The 16983-nt window shown below is 53.3% G+C and overlaps 9 protein-coding genes across 9 annotated transcripts; 6 read left to right on the forward strand and 3 right to left on the reverse strand.

Moving 5' to 3' along the window:
• Positions 1-27: 27 nt before the first annotated feature.
• CLAFUR5_00060 (uncharacterized protein) lies at positions 28-2426 on the forward strand (the record flags this gene model as incomplete). The annotated part of the gene is made up of 3 exons (XM_047899208.1): positions 28-110; positions 191-612; positions 664-2426. 3 exons carry the CDS (start codon positions 28-30, stop codon positions 2424-2426), a joined length of 2268 nt encoding a protein of 755 aa, XP_047755933.1.
• Positions 2427-2668: 242 nt separating this feature from the next.
• Positions 2669-3010, reverse strand: CLAFUR5_00061 (Mitotic-spindle organizing protein 1; the record flags this gene model as incomplete). Its single annotated transcript, XM_047899209.1, has 2 exons — positions 2669-2707; positions 2831-3010. 2 exons carry the CDS (start codon positions 3008-3010, stop codon positions 2669-2671), a joined length of 219 nt encoding a protein of 72 aa, XP_047755934.1.
• Positions 3011-3320: 310 nt separating this feature from the next.
• CLAFUR5_00062 (uncharacterized protein) lies at positions 3321-7008 on the forward strand (the record flags this gene model as incomplete). Its single annotated transcript, XM_047899210.1, has 2 exons — positions 3321-3596; positions 3655-7008. The coding sequence occupies 2 exons, from the start codon at positions 3321-3323 to the stop codon at positions 7006-7008; spliced, it is 3630 nt and encodes a 1209-aa protein (XP_047755935.1).
• A 150-nt stretch (positions 7009-7158) lies between these two features.
• CLAFUR5_00063 (uncharacterized protein) lies at positions 7159-7447 on the forward strand (the record flags this gene model as incomplete). Its single annotated transcript, XM_047899211.1, has 2 exons — positions 7159-7226; positions 7261-7447. 2 exons carry the CDS (start codon positions 7159-7161, stop codon positions 7445-7447), a joined length of 255 nt encoding a protein of 84 aa, XP_047755936.1.
• A 409-nt stretch (positions 7448-7856) lies between these two features.
• On the forward strand, positions 7857-9420 carry CLAFUR5_00064 (uncharacterized protein; the record flags this gene model as incomplete). The annotated part of the gene is made up of 3 exons (XM_047899212.1): positions 7857-7940; positions 8008-8553; positions 8935-9420. The coding sequence occupies 3 exons, from the start codon at positions 7857-7859 to the stop codon at positions 9418-9420; spliced, it is 1116 nt and encodes a 371-aa protein (XP_047755929.1).
• A 1169-nt stretch (positions 9421-10589) lies between these two features.
• Positions 10590-10987, forward strand: CLAFUR5_00065 (Ecp23; the record flags this gene model as incomplete). Its single annotated transcript, XM_047899213.1, has 3 exons — positions 10590-10621; positions 10685-10794; positions 10854-10987. The coding sequence occupies 3 exons, from the start codon at positions 10590-10592 to the stop codon at positions 10985-10987; spliced, it is 276 nt and encodes a 91-aa protein (XP_047755930.1).
• A 948-nt stretch (positions 10988-11935) lies between these two features.
• On the reverse strand, positions 11936-12472 carry CLAFUR5_00066 (uncharacterized protein; the record flags this gene model as incomplete). The annotated part of the gene is made up of 1 exon (XM_047899214.1): positions 11936-12472. The coding sequence occupies one exon, from the start codon at positions 12470-12472 to the stop codon at positions 11936-11938; it is 537 nt and encodes a 178-aa protein (XP_047755931.1).
• Positions 12473-13181: 709 nt separating this feature from the next.
• On the reverse strand, positions 13182-14997 carry CLAFUR5_00067 (Heterokaryon incompatibility protein 6, OR allele; the record flags this gene model as incomplete). Its single annotated transcript, XM_047899215.1, has 2 exons — positions 13182-14358; positions 14411-14997. The coding sequence occupies 2 exons, from the start codon at positions 14995-14997 to the stop codon at positions 13182-13184; spliced, it is 1764 nt and encodes a 587-aa protein (XP_047755932.1).
• A 548-nt stretch (positions 14998-15545) lies between these two features.
• Positions 15546-16675, forward strand: CLAFUR5_00068 (uncharacterized protein; the record flags this gene model as incomplete). Its single annotated transcript, XM_047899216.1, has 4 exons — positions 15546-15614; positions 15808-15924; positions 15984-16520; positions 16571-16675. 4 exons carry the CDS (start codon positions 15546-15548, stop codon positions 16673-16675), a joined length of 828 nt encoding a protein of 275 aa, XP_047755927.1.
• Positions 16676-16983: the final 308 nt, after the last annotated feature.

The following is a 16983-nucleotide window of genomic DNA, read 5'->3' on the forward strand; positions in this document are numbered from 1 at the left end:
CTAGAGAGTCATCAAGCGACCACAGCTATGGCGAAGAAGAAGGGCGCAAAAGAGGCGGCGCAACCAGACGCTGCTGCCGCGGGCTCGAGTCTGGTCATCTGCAGGAACAAGTACGTATGTTACCCTCTTCATAATATACTACTTACTACCTTGCGCCTCCTTGCTGGAATCATGCCTAACACATCAACAGACACTGGCGCTACATCTCCTCCTTCCACGGACCATGGCTCCAACTCCCACCCGAGATCCTCGACTCGCTCGCGCACCAGAACTACACAATGCCTGCCCCACGATTGGTTGATCCCGCCGTCTTCTACGATGTTGTCAAGATCCGCAAGGCCGTCGACGAGGCTTCCCAAGACTCTGTGCGCGCCTCGACCGGCATCAGCAATACTGCTATGAATGGGCGCATGGACTACTTCGGCGCAGGTGGGGGACCTGGGAGTCAACTAAGTAAAGAGCGCATATTCAAGATTCGGCAGAAAGCGGTCAAGTTGCTCAGTAAGGCGTTCATGCTGGATGAGGTGGCAGCGAGTGTTGCGACAATGCAGGCGACGTCCACAGTGGAGGATGTTGCTTCGCATGTCTTGAAGCGCGAGCCGAATGGCCCAGGTATGCGATAATGGGTATGGTTCAGAAGAAGCTGGTGCTGACACACAACAGACGCGAAATACGTTCATTTCTTCCACGAAAAGATTCCTAGTAGAGCTATGGAACAGCATACCCCTCTCGATCCGCTGAACGAAATCATCCACTCGTTACCTACCGAGCAACAGGCCGCGCCCCTTCGAACTCGAGCACTCGTCCAGATCTTCAAACACCAGTGGGAGGGAGCCGCGATTGATCTCACATGGGCACTGCGGATCATGGAGGATCAGAAACGCCAGCATCAGCCGAACCAGCAACAACTCGAACTTGCGAGCAAGATGCGGGAAGAGCAGGAAGCATGGCAGAAGGGCAACAGGGATTGGAGATCAGTACCGTATCTGAAGGAGGAGCAGCAACCGAAGAGTCTGGAGATGCAGCTATTATTCAACCGCGCTGGAGTATACCTTACTATGGCATGCCAGAGTGTACATCCGGCGCTCGATGGTCTCAAGGAGTATCAAGCGGCGCAAGAGAAGGGCGAGACCAATGGTGTGGACGCCAGGGCGCACGCTGCGAGACTGGAGGCGCGGAAGAAGGTCAAAGGTTATGCGAAGCGCGCGCTCAAGGACTACACAGCATTCCTGGCTCATTTCGACTACACTCCTGGCCTGCCGTTCGAAATTACCAACGAGATCATGCGTCGAGTCTATGATCTTGCCAATGGCAACAAGAGGGAGACACCGCTACCGAAGAACAGGTTGGTGGAGCTGAACGGAGATGGAGAGGAGATCAATGGCAGTAGTGATGACGAGAAGGGTGCTTCATCGGGTGCTGTCCAGAAGTACCAGAAGCCTAAGCCGGATCCTTTCGAGCGCGGCGAAGACGGCTGGCCACGGTTCCCTTCACCAAAGATTCACCCTTCGAGCGCCCTCTTCGCCGAGAAGCCACCAGCCGATCTACCACCCTTTCCTACGCCAGAGACGGAAGAAGCGATGCGCAACAACGAGACCATCCACGAAGCTTTCGGCAGCCGAGAAGCCGTAACATATCACCCTCTCTTGACAGACGCTCTCCACTCGCTACTACTAGCGCACGCACTACTACAAACGAGTCCAACGGAGCTCCTTCGACACGCCCACAACGCTGCACGTCTTGCGCGCATCGCCGACGGCTATCCGATCTTCCAAGCTGCTCGAAGTCCGGCACGCGCCGATTGGATTGAGGTCCTACGTCGCGCCAACAATTGGGTTGGTCTCTCGGTCCCATGGCAGAAGCTCTGTGCTCCAGCACCACTGCCAGAAGCAGCGGGCGGCTGGGCAAAGGAGACAGGCTCTGGCGCTCTCGCAAAGCGTCGAGAACGCAAGAAGGAAGACGAGACACCCGAGCAGAAGCGCGAACGCATCAAGCAAGAATCCATCATCGACGCTCTGAGCGACGATCGCGTGGTCGATGAGGAATCATTCCAAAAGGCCGTCCGTGCCCGAGAACGCAGAGCGATGGAGGACGAACAGGGCATCTCCGGCCCTCTCAAGGACAAGGATGCCGCCGACTCGAAGTCGACCTCCGAAGCAAGCTCCAGCAACGGCGACGCCCCTCCCCCACCTAAGCGCTGGGCGCAGGACGAGAATGGGAAGGAGTATCCGATTAGTACGGACCGTGCTGCGGCGATTGCGAGGTGGACCAAGGAGTCTCCGTTGAGTATGGGCGGGAAGAAGAAGAAGCGCCCGGCGAGGAGGAGGCGTGCTAATAGTGCGAATGGAGATCTCGAGGCTGCGGATGGGGTTGCGCGTATGTCGACGGCGGATCAGCAGGGGGAGGAGGAGGATGGGCCTGATTGAGGTTGAGGTTGAGGTTGGGCTTGTGCAGTTGGAAGGCGGAAGTATGATAGGTCGTCGGTCGTTGGCCTAGTGGTTTGGAAGAGGCAGATGGTCGAGAATCCAGCTCTCTCATAGTCGACGGAGATCACATCCTTCGTCCATGATGATCATATCATCACCCCGCCCCATTAAACGCCTCGCTTCCAGTTCACTTCCCATATCAACCTCCCCTTCCTCCCCTAACATCAAACATTTCATCCACCTCACCTCTCCTTCTGCGCCCTCAGTTCCACGATTACTTTCTGTGAACACACTCTCGTTAGTTCCCGCCTTGGTTCCAATTCCATCTCCGCAACACTTCTCCACCGTCCCCGCCGTCGTCTATCATGTCATCACAGAAAGTGAAGATGGAAATGAGAACTTACAGCCAACGCCTCCGGATTCACACCATTCTCTATCAAACTCACGCAGTACGAAAGGGACTGCCGATCTAGATGCGTGTTGAGAAGATTGGAGATTTCTTGCAGGATGTCGATTGTTTCCCGTGCGGCGCGGCGTTTTTCTTCGCCTGTGATTTCGCGTTGTGCTCCTGTTGGGGCCGGCATGGTGGTATGCTGTGTATTGTTGCTGATCTGGGCGTGGTCTGGTGCGGGGATTTCAGATAAAGATCGGGCGGTGTCTGTCACATGCTGTTGTTGTTGGTGTCGCGTCAAGACGTGAAGTCGCGTTCGACGGGACGCCACAGGTTGATTCCCAGAGCTTTTCGGCTTACCACGTCGGACATGGACAAGGGTACCTGCATGTACCACATGGCCTCAATTACACCATATCAGCTCCGTTCATTTGCATACATCGACAGAGATGTCTGTACGTGCGATATACCGATGACATATATCCATAGCCACATAAGTCGCGATGGACGCATATCCGCCGCTCTACACGGAGCATAATCTACCGCTGGTGCTCCTATCTGGACTTGGCGAAAGGGAAGATGCTGGCCATCAACTTGATATACCGCGACAGGAAAGTGGTGCTCGAATCAATGGTGAAACACCGGAGAGTCGAACTGAGCCGGCTGAACGGCTCTTGGACGAAGTATTGGCCTTGGATGGATCGAATCATGCCTGGAATTCCGGAGCTCTGCCTGGACCCTCCAGCGGCATCAAGTATAAGATGAAGACGATTGGGAGGGTAGGTATGCTTCACTTATACAGTACCAGGCTGAGGTCTTGTGCTGATTGTAAGGTAGTCGTACACCCTACCAGCTAGGAAAGCAGCACCATTACCACAATCACCAAGCCTAGGAGGGAGTCCGCCACCACGGAATACTGAGCTTCATTCACCTTTGTCGCCCCTATCTCCAGGCTCTCCCATTTTCCCAGATGGTGTTTTCACACCTCGATGGTTCTCCAAACATCAACAACAGGTCCCGGCGCTCTTCCTTGCCTTCTTTGACCTCAACGCCAACGAGGCATCGCAGGATGAGCAGATCAAGGCTGACATCAACGGCATCCGCAGCGCATTGAGCCGATCTGGATTCAAGACCCGGCTCGCTGTCATACTAATCAGCGACAAGAGTATTCTCCATGCTCCGGAGATAGAAGATCGGCTGGGGAGGATAAGGCGTGCCACAACTCTGGACCCCAAAACTGGGCTGTTCTTCATGCCACCGATGTCCTCGCAGGCTGAGATTGCGACATTCTCCCAGGACATGATGCGCGCTTTGCAACCGTCTGTCGTTGAGTACTATCGTGACCTTACGAAACATGCGCGCCGGAAGAAGGCACGAGGTGGTCCGCCGCCATCGCTTTACTCACCGGTTGGTGGATCGTCACAGAGTACTTCGACTTCTGGCTGGAATGTGCGATACGAGGTGAAGCAAGGTGTCTTTGCTGAGTTTCGACAAGAAATGGACGTAGCTGAGCGCCACTACTCCGCTGCCATCGAGGAATTGTTCAGCTCGGAAGGTGGTGTGCTTGAAACAACGCACAGCTGGTCGCCCCGGTTCAACGAAGCACGTCTCTTGTGTGATGCCGCAGCTATTCGTGTAATCAGATGCCAGCTCTGGGCCGGCTACACGACAGGCGCTGCGCAGTCATGGCACAACTATAAGCTTCGAATGAAGGACCTCGTCGATCGTCGTGGCAAAGGCTCTCTCACATATGGCTGGGATGCGTGGGAAGCGAGATGGGCTGCAGTCATGTCCGAGCTGATACGTCTATCAGGAACGCCTGCGCTGAGAGCACCTTCGCCGGATGACTCTGAGCCGACAGCTGTGCTACAAACATTCGCGCCGCATGAAAGACCAGCCGCTGCGCCAGATCGCATGCTGCCGTTCCACTTCTTGCATCACTCAGGGTACTGGTTGCGACTGCTGGCGGCTGGTATCAGGAATAGGTGGGAGAAAGCACTCGCCATACCAGATGAAGACCGCGTTCCACCCGGACAATCTACTGCTTCTATGGTCGCCAGCAGGTCCAAGAACTACGATACGTACCTTGCTCTCGGTCCGCATGATGAAGTGAATCACGATCATATGACCGAAGTGGCCATCGCCTGCGATCGGGCTGCCCAGGAGTTTGACGCTCGCCAGCAGATACGTATGAGTCAACAGATAAGACTTGATCTCGCCGAAGATTTGGTGAGAGTCGAACGGTACGCAGATGCTCTGCAGGTTCTGATAGACCTGTGGGAGACCTCTGCATGGCGAGTTGATGAGTGGCGAACACCGTTCAGCAGGTTACTGATACTGCTGTCTGATTGTGCTAAGCGAGACATGTCCAGTGCAACGGCATCACTGATTCCCGCCTTGACCTGGGAACTGCTCAGTACGGCACCTGTGGAAATGCCGGATGGCTTGCCAAGCATTACGAGTTGTCTCGATTCATGGCCTGTCGATGAGAAAGTAGAGCTACACTTGCAGAGCACGGACCGATTGAGCCCGATCAGAGCCACTTTTGCATTCAGAAGCAGAGAGGCTCATGTTGGTGAGGCATTTGAATGCCAACTCATCCTCGACTATGCCGGCGCAGAATCTGCCCAGTCTGTGGCCCTATCGAAAGTGGAAATTCGCCTTGGAGCGAAATCACTCATCATCCGACACGATGAGAGCAGTACGGTCGGTGGATCTGCTATCGCACTATCAGACCTTCCTAAGGCCCGTGAGGTGGAAGATGGCAATCTCGAGACAGCGGCCAACCTGCTTCTTGCGACCCAGCAAAGGACGATACTGCGAATGTCTTTGTGTCTGCGAGACGCAGTCACTCACGAGGTCGAGTCCATCACGCTATTCCTCGAGACTGATAAATTCACGTTGAGTCACCGTCTCGCGCCCGACGCGATTCTGCCAGGCAATTTGTGGTACTTTGGGCACGAAGGCGTATTGGACAACACCCTTGTACCACACATGGACCCCAAAACCATCAAGATTTTACCGAAGCCACCGCGCATGCAGGTGTTGCTCCACGGCCTGCGGAGCCAATACTTCACTGACGAAGCTGTTCAATTGGATGTTGAGCTCGTCAACGAAGAAGACGAAACAGTACACGCCACGATCTCAACCAAGGTTATCGGAACGCCCGGAGGTACATGTACTTTCAAATGGTCCGACAAGGACGACGACAAGGCTGTCCGGACAGTGACAGGCTTAGAGGCTTCCGCTTCGGACAAAGCACAGCTTGTCATATACGGACCTCCCGAGGCCGCGTCGTTCACTTTGTCGCTCGACCTGAGATACACGCTCGTTTCAGATACGAGCACACCATTGGCCAAGACGATCTCGGTAGAGGTTCCCTTTGTGGTGCCTTTCGAGGCGAAGTTCGCATTCAGCCCCAGGCTTCACCCCAACCCTTGGCCCAGCTACTTTGCTCTCAATGCCGACAGCTCTGACGGTGCAGCGGACGGCATTGCGCAGCTATGGAAGCTGGGCTGTCGCTTCAACTCATTGGTGCCCGACACGATCCAGCTCGACAAGGTTGAGCTCCTTGTGAATGGTGTTGATGGCGACTCAACATGTCAAGTGACAACACCGATCGTCGACAAGCAGCTCGAGTTGTCACAGACTACGAAATCGATCTCGAGCTACGAGCTCACGACACAGAAAATGTCCTTGGATGACCGCTCACCCAGCCACCTCGAACTATCCATCGTAGTCACGTGGCGCCACAACACCATCTCAACCCCAGCAACCACAACCATAACAATCCCCCGCCTCACCATCCCTGCCTCCGAGCCAAGGGTCCTCTGCACAGCATCATCCGACACGCCGCATTCAGCACGTCTTACGTACCACCTGGAGAACCCTTCCACCCATTTCCTGACCTTTGCATTAACAATGGATACCAAGGATGACTTCGCATACAGCGGTCCTAAATACCGGACCCTCAGCCTCGCGCCGCTGAGCCGGCATCGTGTTGATTACTGCGTGATGCTCCGCGATGAGCTGGATGAGGCAGAGCGTGGGAGGTGGGTCACGCCGATTCTGCAGGTTATGGATTCGTATTATCAGAAGACTTTGAGGGTGCATCCGGGTGGGGAGAGGGTCAGGGTTGATGAGAGGAAGGAGGTTGCTGTGTGGATTGGGAGTTGCGGTGAGCCCGTTTGAGGTAGAAGGTAGAAGATCACTCATGGGGAGCTCAGTGACGACGCATGCTCAACATGTACGCATGGCTGAGCTGAGGTTTGCATCTTGTCATATTTGAACGAGGGCCTGGCAGAGGGACGTTCACCAAAGCGGAGACGTCTGCGCGTTTCGATGGCTGGGCTTGCTCCCGTCGAGAAAGCCTCCGGTATCAACCATGCTCAAGAGCTGATCGGCTCAGAGTACGTGGGACAGGGTGGACAGTGTTCGGCACAGCGTACAGAACATCCTGCTCTGGAAAGAAGACAGCAAACGTGACAGTCGACTGCTACGCTACTCCCCAAACATGATTGAAGTCGATCTTCACATCTCTCAAGGCTGCGCCAAAGACTGTCCGGAGCCATTCTGCAGACGCGCAGCCACTGCGCTTGCAGATGTCACGAATAGATCATCGCAGGGTTGAGCCTGATCCCGCTTCTAGGTTTGCGTAATGCTTGCGGCACTGCAACATTGATTCAAGGTTGGGCATGGATCAGGCTGTCACGCCATGAGCTCAAGCTTCGCTGACTGCTCACTCTCCGGGATATCATCACGCTTTGTTCACCAAGGCGGCTTCGCCTGCTCACGAACGACTGGCCGGAGCGGAGCATCAAGACGACATGCTCACGAACATGATCATCGCCAAGTCTAAACATAGTTGAAGAACCCTGGAGAACGCCCGTGAGAATCTGTCGACATGTTGGATCCATGGGCATTAGCATTCGAGTATAAGACCAACCGTTCATCCCAACTCTGAAGGTATTTCTTACCAACAGTTTAAGTTCCGAATACCTCTTATACCCAACTAGTTCTCTCGTTTCAACTTGAAGGCCATGCATTTCAAGTACATCGCACTCACATTTGCTACATATGCTGCTAGCAATGTACTAGCAGCACCAGTCCCCGACTCTTCTGATGTACGCTTGACGTATTCTCCCTTGTCGCTTGAGGTTCTGCAAATGTCAAGCTAACACTATTGCTTAGGGAACTGGTCTGAAGGTCCGAGCTGAGGTGCAACCCCAGGCACAAGACGTCAATGTCGAGGACGGCAAGGACCATCAACAGTATACCAATGACAAAAACGAGCCGGTGGTGGCAGCATCGGCCTATGTACAGGAGGACACTGTAGAGCATCCAGCAGAGAAGCCAAAGGAGGGGACTCAGCTTCCTAAAGATCAGAAGAAACCAGTAGATGCGGTGCCGGTAACTGATGACAAGAAGCAAGAGGCGCTGCCGGAGTATCAGCAGGACACTGTTGACACTGTTGACACTGTTGGTACACCCAAGGAGCAGCCGGAGCATCAGCAGGACACTGTTGGCACACCCAAGGACCAGCCGAAGCATCAGCAGGACACTGTTGACACACCCAAGGACCAGCCGGAGCATCAGCAGGACACTGTTGACACACCCAAGGACCAGCCGGAGCATCAGCAGGACATTGTTGACACTGTTGACACTGTTGACACACCCAAGGAGCAGAACAAGGGCAACGTCGAAGACCACAAGGACCAGGACCAGAAGAAGAACCTAGTGGATACGGTGCCGGTGACTGATGACAAAAAACAAGAGGCGCAGCCGAAGTATCAGCAGGACACTGTTGACACTGTTGACACTGTTGACACTGTTGACGCTGTTGACACACCCAAGGAGCAGAACAAGGGCAACGTCGAAGACAACAAGGACCAGGACCAGAAGAAGAACCTAGTGGATACGGTGCCGGTGACTGATGACAAAAAACAAGAGGCGCAGCCGAAGTATCAGCAGGACACTGTTGACACTGTTGACACTGTTGACGCTGTTGACACACCCAAGGAGCAGAACAAGGGCAACGTCGACGAGAACAAGGACCAGGACCAGAGGAACCTAGTGGATGCGGTGCCGGTGACTGATGACAAAAAACAAGAGACGCAGCCAAAGCATCAGCAGGACACTGTTGACACAGTTGACACACCCAAGGAGCAGAACAAGGGCAACGTCGAAGAGAACAAGAACAACGTCGAAGAGAACAAGGACCAGATAGACAACCAGCAATTAGCCGCCACCGACACCCAGCTCGAGGACACACAGCACGTCAAAGTTCAGCAGACCGACGAACACCTCGACAACAAACAAGTCGCTGCACCATCCTACAACGGAGCTCCAACGTACGACCAAGCTCCCCCAACATACAACCAAGGTCAACGTCGGGGCCAAGGTCAACGTGGCGGTGGCGGCGGGTACGGAGGCGGCGCAGTCCCTGACTCAGGCTCACCCTGTGATATCCATGGCGAGCTCCTGTGCAATGGCGTTGAGCTGTTTGGACTGTGTCAATGGGGCCAGGTCATTTGGCAGTCTGTCGCCCCGGGGACTGCGTGTGTTGATGGGGAAATCGCATATGCTAGGAGGATGAGGGTGTAGATCTGAAGGAGGGGAAGAGTAATGAGGAGAGGGAGTGTTGATTTGATAGCGTAGCGGGTTTGGGGACTCATGATTTGATGACATTACTGCTGCTTAGAGATATAGAATGACTTGACATAGGGAGGATGCAATGACTTACTGCTGCTTAGATATATAGAATGACTTGACATGGGGAGTATGTAATCCCTTTGCACCTTCTCTCGGTCAAAGTTTCTCGAAAGTCAGCTTGTGCCCTGCCAGCTGCTTGCTCACATGATTAGAGATGCCGTCCATTCATTCATCTTACATCCACATCCTGTGGACACGCTGTGGCTAGATGGGCGAATATTCATTCACTGTGGCTACAGCCTCGCACGGACGATTGATGCCTGGATCCCTAACAACAGTACCCAATACGCTCTTACCCACCCTGTAGTAGGCGCTAGTGGCCGTGGCCACACTATGGACACCAGTGGGCCAAGTCGTGGCCACTGCGATATAATACATCCACCGTGGCCACGGCATCTCTACATCTACACATGATACAGCAACGACAGGCACATGGGGGTCGCACGGACTGTGACGAACATAAACTTACACCTCGAACAGGTATAGTGAGGCTGAAGATGCTGGTCTTAGAAGAAGACTCTTTTGTGTACGAGTGTGTAAAGGGATGACACTTTAAGCCAAGTTCCAACCAAGATCACCACCACATTGCTGTGTACAGTTTGATTGCGTTACTTGGATTGACCTGTGACGCGACGTTGGAGTAGGAGAATCCGGAGGTCAGCTCGTTGGTTTGCTAAACTTTATACGCCCCAGCTGAGGTCAGCTTACAGCCTTGCAGGGAATTTGAGTCTGGAAGAGGTCGGTTAGGCCTCCACCGGCCTCGATCCTTTCCTTAAATGGCAGGGATCCCTACTCTTGACTACAAGCTTAGCGCCGATACAGTCATTGCTATCGATCGATGCTTGTCACATTGTGATTGAGTGCGGCCGCAGGTTCGCAGGGGAGTATTAATTCTAAGAATGCGAGTGTTGCTACTAGGAACCACAAAAGGGGTATCGGAGGTTGCGGCATTAATAAGACAGACCACGTTGAAGAGCACGCATAAATATTCCGCACCTCTCGACTTGCTGATCTCATCACTTCACATCACAACGCTCCAAGAAACCCTCGTCTCAACGAACATGCAGTTCCTCAAAGTCATTCTCTTCTGCGGGTAAGTCGGAGAGCGCGATTTGAAATCTTCAACACAAGCGACTAATACTAGTCGTCGATGCAGTCTTACCGCTGCTGTCGCAGTGCCTGACCCAGTCGCGGGTGCTATGAATGTCATCGCCGCCCGCGGGAACGACATCGCCGCTCGCGGAATCGACAAACAAATCTCCGAGCGTAAGCAACCTCTTCTCCTTTGTCGAAAATCAGCAACGCTAACGTGAGTTGTCTCGTAGACAAGAAAGACTGCGCGAAGGACCCAAGTCTGCTCAAATGTTCCCATGAATCCAATGTGGCACTGATCAAGGAATACTGCAAGCAAGCCAAGAAGAATAAAAAGTCGATTCCCTCCGGTGTCCATTGCCCATGAGAGCAATTCACCGTGTGCAATCATGAGGGACAGCGCGAGGCTTAGGCGGAGGAAGGATAAACGTCGATATTATGTGTCATTTGTGAACAGTCGCACCACTGTAGTCCAAAAAAAGGAAGTCGTTCTCGCTCATGCCTCTTGAACGAACTATCCTAAACCTGCTGCTTCGCCTTGGACTAATCTCCAGATCTTCGCATTCGCTGCAAAAACCTTGGGGGTTCAATCGTTCTGGTAGCGTAAGCTGCGTCGCCTGGCATACGCACTGAGACGAAGGAATAGTGAGAAGGGAATAGTGCTGCATATTGCGCGAGCGAGTGGTGGAGGTGCCATTGCGAATGGACCTCTCGCCACCCTATCACCCAACACCGCCCTTCTCTACCGTCCTCACCGGACGCTGCGATGGTGTACAGGTCGACGCTCAGCTGCTTTTCGATCTTGACAGCTTCATCCAAAGTTGCGTTCATGACCCCCACAGAGTCTGTACGGCCACGAATCTTTACGCTGAGATTCGAGCTGCGAATTTTCGAATGTTTGTACATATCGAGTCATTACTCCGTAGTGGCGACTGACACGTCGCAGGCAGCGTGGCAACGATCCTCAAGCAAGATGAGACGAAGCGTGATCTTATCAACCGGAATCCAGGGACCTTTCATGTGACCGATTTCTTGCTTGGAAGAGATGTCGCTCACACACCAGACCGATAGCTTGCTGCCATATCTTACTGGTATGCACAGAATACTCAGGATCCATGGGTTGAGATGTCTCGTTTGGAGATCCATGAGTATGCTGACAATGCTCAGGAACGGGCGGACTTTTTCAGCAGTTTCGGGTACATTGCATGATCGTGCAATGATTCACATGCACTTCCAAGCGCGCGGGATCATCTGGATCCCTGGGGACAGCTGAAAGTAAATATAGCAGAGATCAGTCTACATCCGGCTTATGTCATTACTCGCGAGTCTCCAAGGAGTGAAACCATAGATCAGCCTCCTCTGCCGCCACTAGCTCTATACCATCGAAGCCTTGCTTCCCGGAGTTATGAAGCCAGTTCGCTGTTGTCGTAGCGCCTGCTGCGAAGCCAGCCTGTGAGGCCGAAAGACCTTCGTGGTTCTTGCAATCTAACAAGAAACGCAATCTAGGGTCTCCGTCCATCTCGAACGTTGACATCGGCTCGATCATTATGCCATCCAGTTTTGTCGGCGATTCTAGATCTAAGACGTCGGTGATATGGGCTTCGTCATAGTACCTGATCAAGGCCTTTGCGAGATCGAGATGATCGTGGATTGCAGCAATGTGTAGCGGCGTATTGCCGCTGTTGTCGGGCTGAACAGGCAGACTTTTGCGTGGTATACTGACTTCGAGAGGAAGAGGGGCGTGGTGAGTGGCAAAGCAGCGCACGAGGACGTAGATAATGCGCCAGGTTCCGGTTTCCGCTGCGATATGCAGGAAATTTTGTCCGCCTTCGTCGATGCTGCATTGGAACATGGTAACACACCACTCAGAATATCGCACTTTTCTCATGATACGTTCGAAGTCCTCCGGGCCTTTCGAACTGCAGCCCACAGTTGACCACACACGGCGGGAGGCCGAGGTCTCCGAGGTGATTGCAGGCGCCTATCCTTTTTGGCCAGCGCTTCCTCGTCGCTAGCCTGCACACAGTATCTCTGCATATTGGTGAATGCTTCGTAAGGGTGCACGAGGCTTGGGCTAGTGTCTTCGTTGCAGGACGTTCTCTCTGAGAACAGCGGCCGTACGCAGCGTGTTATCGCGCTGGTGGTACAGCGTCACACTGCAGCACCGAAAGAATGCAACGCATCGCGGCGCAGCTGTTGGGTTGAGACATCGTTTCTCGATCAATCCCGAGTTGGGGAGTATTATTAAGGTAAGATTAGGATTGACTGTCGGCGCGCAGCTTCATCCTTCCGCATTTTCCCATATGCATCACACAGGGTCTGGTTTGTATCGAGTCGTGAACGCTCAGTCCGCGGACAAGAGCCTCTTCGTCCAATCTGCTGCAACGAGTGATTTCAGCCCGGCTAGATGGACAAGATAGCCCCCGACATGGACAGGAGCTCCAATACTGCACCCAAATCGGTAACGTAGCTAAGTTGTGTTACCGCTCCTGCGAATGAGTTCCAGAATTGAGAAGAGCGACCTGCAATACTTGTTGCGTGAATCCAGTCAGTACACAGCCTTAGTGGATCTCGAACACTTTCTCTTCCAGATGATCAAGCTCTAGCTCTCCTGGGTTGCCGTCATTGTCGAAAGCACCATCTAGGTAGCATTCACCGATCATGAAATAATGATCATCGACGGGCCTCGGTACGACAGTCAATGGAGCCATGCTCAGGAGCACGACAATGTCTCCTGGGATGCAGATCTTTGGACAAATACCTATGTGCCCCTGACTTGTTAGCATGATCTGTCTGTTGACACAGAAGTTCATTGAAATATTCGTAAACCGGTCTGCAGCTTGTTGCATCGTAACCGTGAATGCATTCAACGTCACAGCTTCCTCCGAACGGCCATCAGGCAACATTGGGCCAAGGAAAGCCTCGAAATCCGCCTGCACTTGTACGCCGTTGTCTGCCTGTGCGTACTGGCCGTTGGCGACGAGCGTTCGCGCGATACGTCTCAAGCCGCAGGTCTGCTCTGCCAACAAATCATGCGATATGACGAATTTCGAGATCTCAACCAGGAAGAGTTCCCTGCGTTTGGTGAGAAATCCAGACAAAGAGTGTATCGTATCGAGCTGTCGACGATCCAGAGGAAGTATATTGCGGTCAACGATGCGGTCAAGAGGACTTCCACTCAGTGGCGATGACACTTGATACCTGAAAGGAGGTAATTCGTGCAGGGGATCATGCAGCTCGTCCCGTGCCCCGTGTACGCGGTATACCCACGATGGATACTCATAGTCTGTCAAATCGTCGGCCGATCGGTGGCGCAGTAGCTTCAGCGGGATAGCGCTACCCTCCTGCTTGATCACATACAGGCATGCGTCTCTGAACACTGCCGCTAGAGATTTGGCGTAGTCGGGCGCGAGGAGATCTGGCACGATTCCATTGGGGTGAGCCATGCCGAGCATGCCGTAGATCCTGTCTCGACCGTCACACACTTCCAACTCTTGATTCCCCACAGTTATGTGCTGTATCTGTGGTGCTCTGGACTGCCGATGTGCTTGGTAGAACCACCGCATCCAGGCGGCATTGTACAACCCGTCTGCCACGTGCATGGAATTAGTGTACGATTTATAGTAGCTCAGCATCCAAGCAGCCACATCTATGACTACACGGAAGTTGATGATGTGCTGGCCTTGGTGAAGGAGACTTTTGCGGGCCAGAACGAGCTCCTGGACAGGCCATAATCGTCTGCCAAGGTAGACATTCAGCTTGATGCCGACCGTTCCTTAGACTGACTTACCTGAACCAGGCATTGTTGTAAAATGCCTTCAAAGCTTCGACATTGATGTCAGTCTGCATCGGCCCTTGACAATGCTGCCATCCCTTCTGGCCAAAAAGCCTGTCGACGTTCGAAAGTTTTGTGCAGATTTCGACAATGTCCTTGTGCATCTCCTGCAAGGTTGACATTGCGCATGCTGTATATTCATGCTCGTCGCCGAAATAGATCAGGTTACCAGCAGAAGAGGAAAACACTCTTCCCATCAGTTGGACCTGCTCGGATCGTTCTGTCAGGTCGCTTTGATTAATACAGACCGCATCAATCCACAGGACCCTCGTGGCATCGGCAAACGCCATACGTCTCAGTGCTTTCTCGGTGTTGGCGGGGACCGACAGAACTTGGTCATCGACCATGATGAAGGAGGACAGCGTTTGATCACCCCAATAGTACGAAATGGTCTCGTAGTCACATTTCTTGTCGTCCTGCAAGGAGATATGCCTGAAGGTGCATTGGAGAGGACTCGGTGAGTGCTGACTGGCTGGTGACACTTCGAGCATGCGTATCTCATCCCGGCGAGTCAAAGGTCGATGAATAGCATGGTCGGCCATGTAGAGGATGACGATGGTCCACGTCTTGCGGCGCAGATGTCGAACAGCAGCATCGTACCCGGTGAGTTGTGAACACGGTGCTCTCGAAGGACTCAGCCCCGCGGTGGCTGCCGAGCATTTGATGTTTCTTTGTACGACAAGAACATTGTTGTCGATGTTTCAAGTGAAAACAGTCAGCAAAACCTGGCCAGGGTCTGAAAGTCACAGCTCACAGCTCCACAGCCACAGCCCGACTGACCCGAATCCTCTCCTCCGCCCTGCAACGTACCGCTCCGCGGCGCCAGTAATCCCTCATGCTCGTTGGTGTCAGGCCCCAGCTTCCATGCACCATCTCACATGTCACCGCCCTCGCCTTCACATGTACATACGCCCTTGCCCGCCGGTCGCATAGCATCACCGTGACAGCCACCGCCACGCCCGCCGAAGCGATAAGAAAGAACCTCCGAAGATCGACCAGCAGTCGCACAAGGATCCGAGCGCGCCTTCGTCCACAGTGAGGTCACCACTTGTCGCGCCGGTCGCTGGTCTCAGAAATTGAGCGAGAGAAGATGGTCGTGAACGACACACGGAAGCGCCTGTTGAGGCAGTTGAATAGCAGGTATATCTATGGGAAATATGTACGTTTGCGACCCCTTTGTCATGTGCAAGAGATGGCATTTGGGTGTTGAAGATGGGAGATCGTATTCGGCAGGACACCTCCTGGTAGTAAAGAGGTGCATTTCTGGGGGTTGGAGAGACTTGAACAATATCAGATGGGATTGCAATGTTGATTGCTGGAACGCATGACTGACCAGCCATCTCTCTCAACAGCCGCTCCTTCACGCCATCATCGCCCTCCTCCAAACCACGATGGTGTCCATACTCGTGCGAAAGTTCAACGCCTACTACACGAACCGACCTATACTTACGACTATGATAACGAACGCCGTACGTCACAACCCTCTTGAACAGACAAAGGGAAGAGCATTAGGCTGACACAGCATCAGGTTCTTGGTGGCATTGCAGACACAGTAGCACAAACACTCACAGCAGTGCGCATGCGACAGAAACAGAAGCTGTTAAACGGCGACGTATCAAAAGACGAAGTCGCCTTGATCGAGATTGGTGGCGAGTTTGCCAAGAAGGTACCATGGCCTGAAGAGGACTACATGCTACCGGCATCAAAGCGAGGTTCACCACCCTTCGACTTCGAGCGTCTGACACGGTTCATGGCATACCCGTTCATCATGGCGCCAATTCAGCACAAGTGGTTTGGTCTGCTCAGCGGGTTGTTTCCGATCGCACCTGGAAAGCCTCATGCTATGACGAATGCGCTTAGGAGAGTCGCGTTCGATCAGTTCATCTTTGCGCCGGTCGGTCTGGCAGCTTTCTTCACTTTCATGACAGTGGCAGAGGGCGGCGGTAGGAGAGCTGTGACGAAGAAGTTTCAGGATGTGTACCTTCCTGCGCTCAAGGCCAACTTCTTGGTGTGGCCGCTGGTGCAGGTGTTGAACTTTAGGGTGATACCGATTCAGTTCCAGATCGTGAGTCCGCCTTACAACAGTACACTGGAGTACTGCTAACACTTCTATAGCCCTTCGTCTCCACGGTCGGTATTTTCTGGACCGCATACCTATCCCTCACCAACGCATCGGACGAGCCAGTAGTGACACCCATGGAACGAGAGCCGCCTGCATAAACTTCATCGATACTTCCTGCACACTTTATGACACGAGATTGACCTAGAGATTCAGAAGCGAGCATTGCATACCTGCTGTACCATATCGGACAAAGTCGGAGTCCTAGGACAGTAGCTGGAGTCTACGGCTGGGGACGGGACTTGACTTTGGGGTATGGAGTTGGAAGCATGGGGTACAGGCGTTGTCTGCACGCATAGCCTCGGGATATGAGGCGTGAATGTACGTTACTGAACCTATCAAAGTCACTTGAACACTGTAGTACTGCTTCACTGCTCGGAGATCTTCGGCCAAATCCGACGTCACTGCC

Source organism: Fulvia fulva, chromosome 1, assembly GCF_020509005.1.
Source record: "Fulvia fulva chromosome 1, complete sequence".
NCBI classification, from domain to species: Eukaryota; Fungi; Ascomycota; class Dothideomycetes; order Mycosphaerellales; family Mycosphaerellaceae; genus Fulvia; species Fulvia fulva.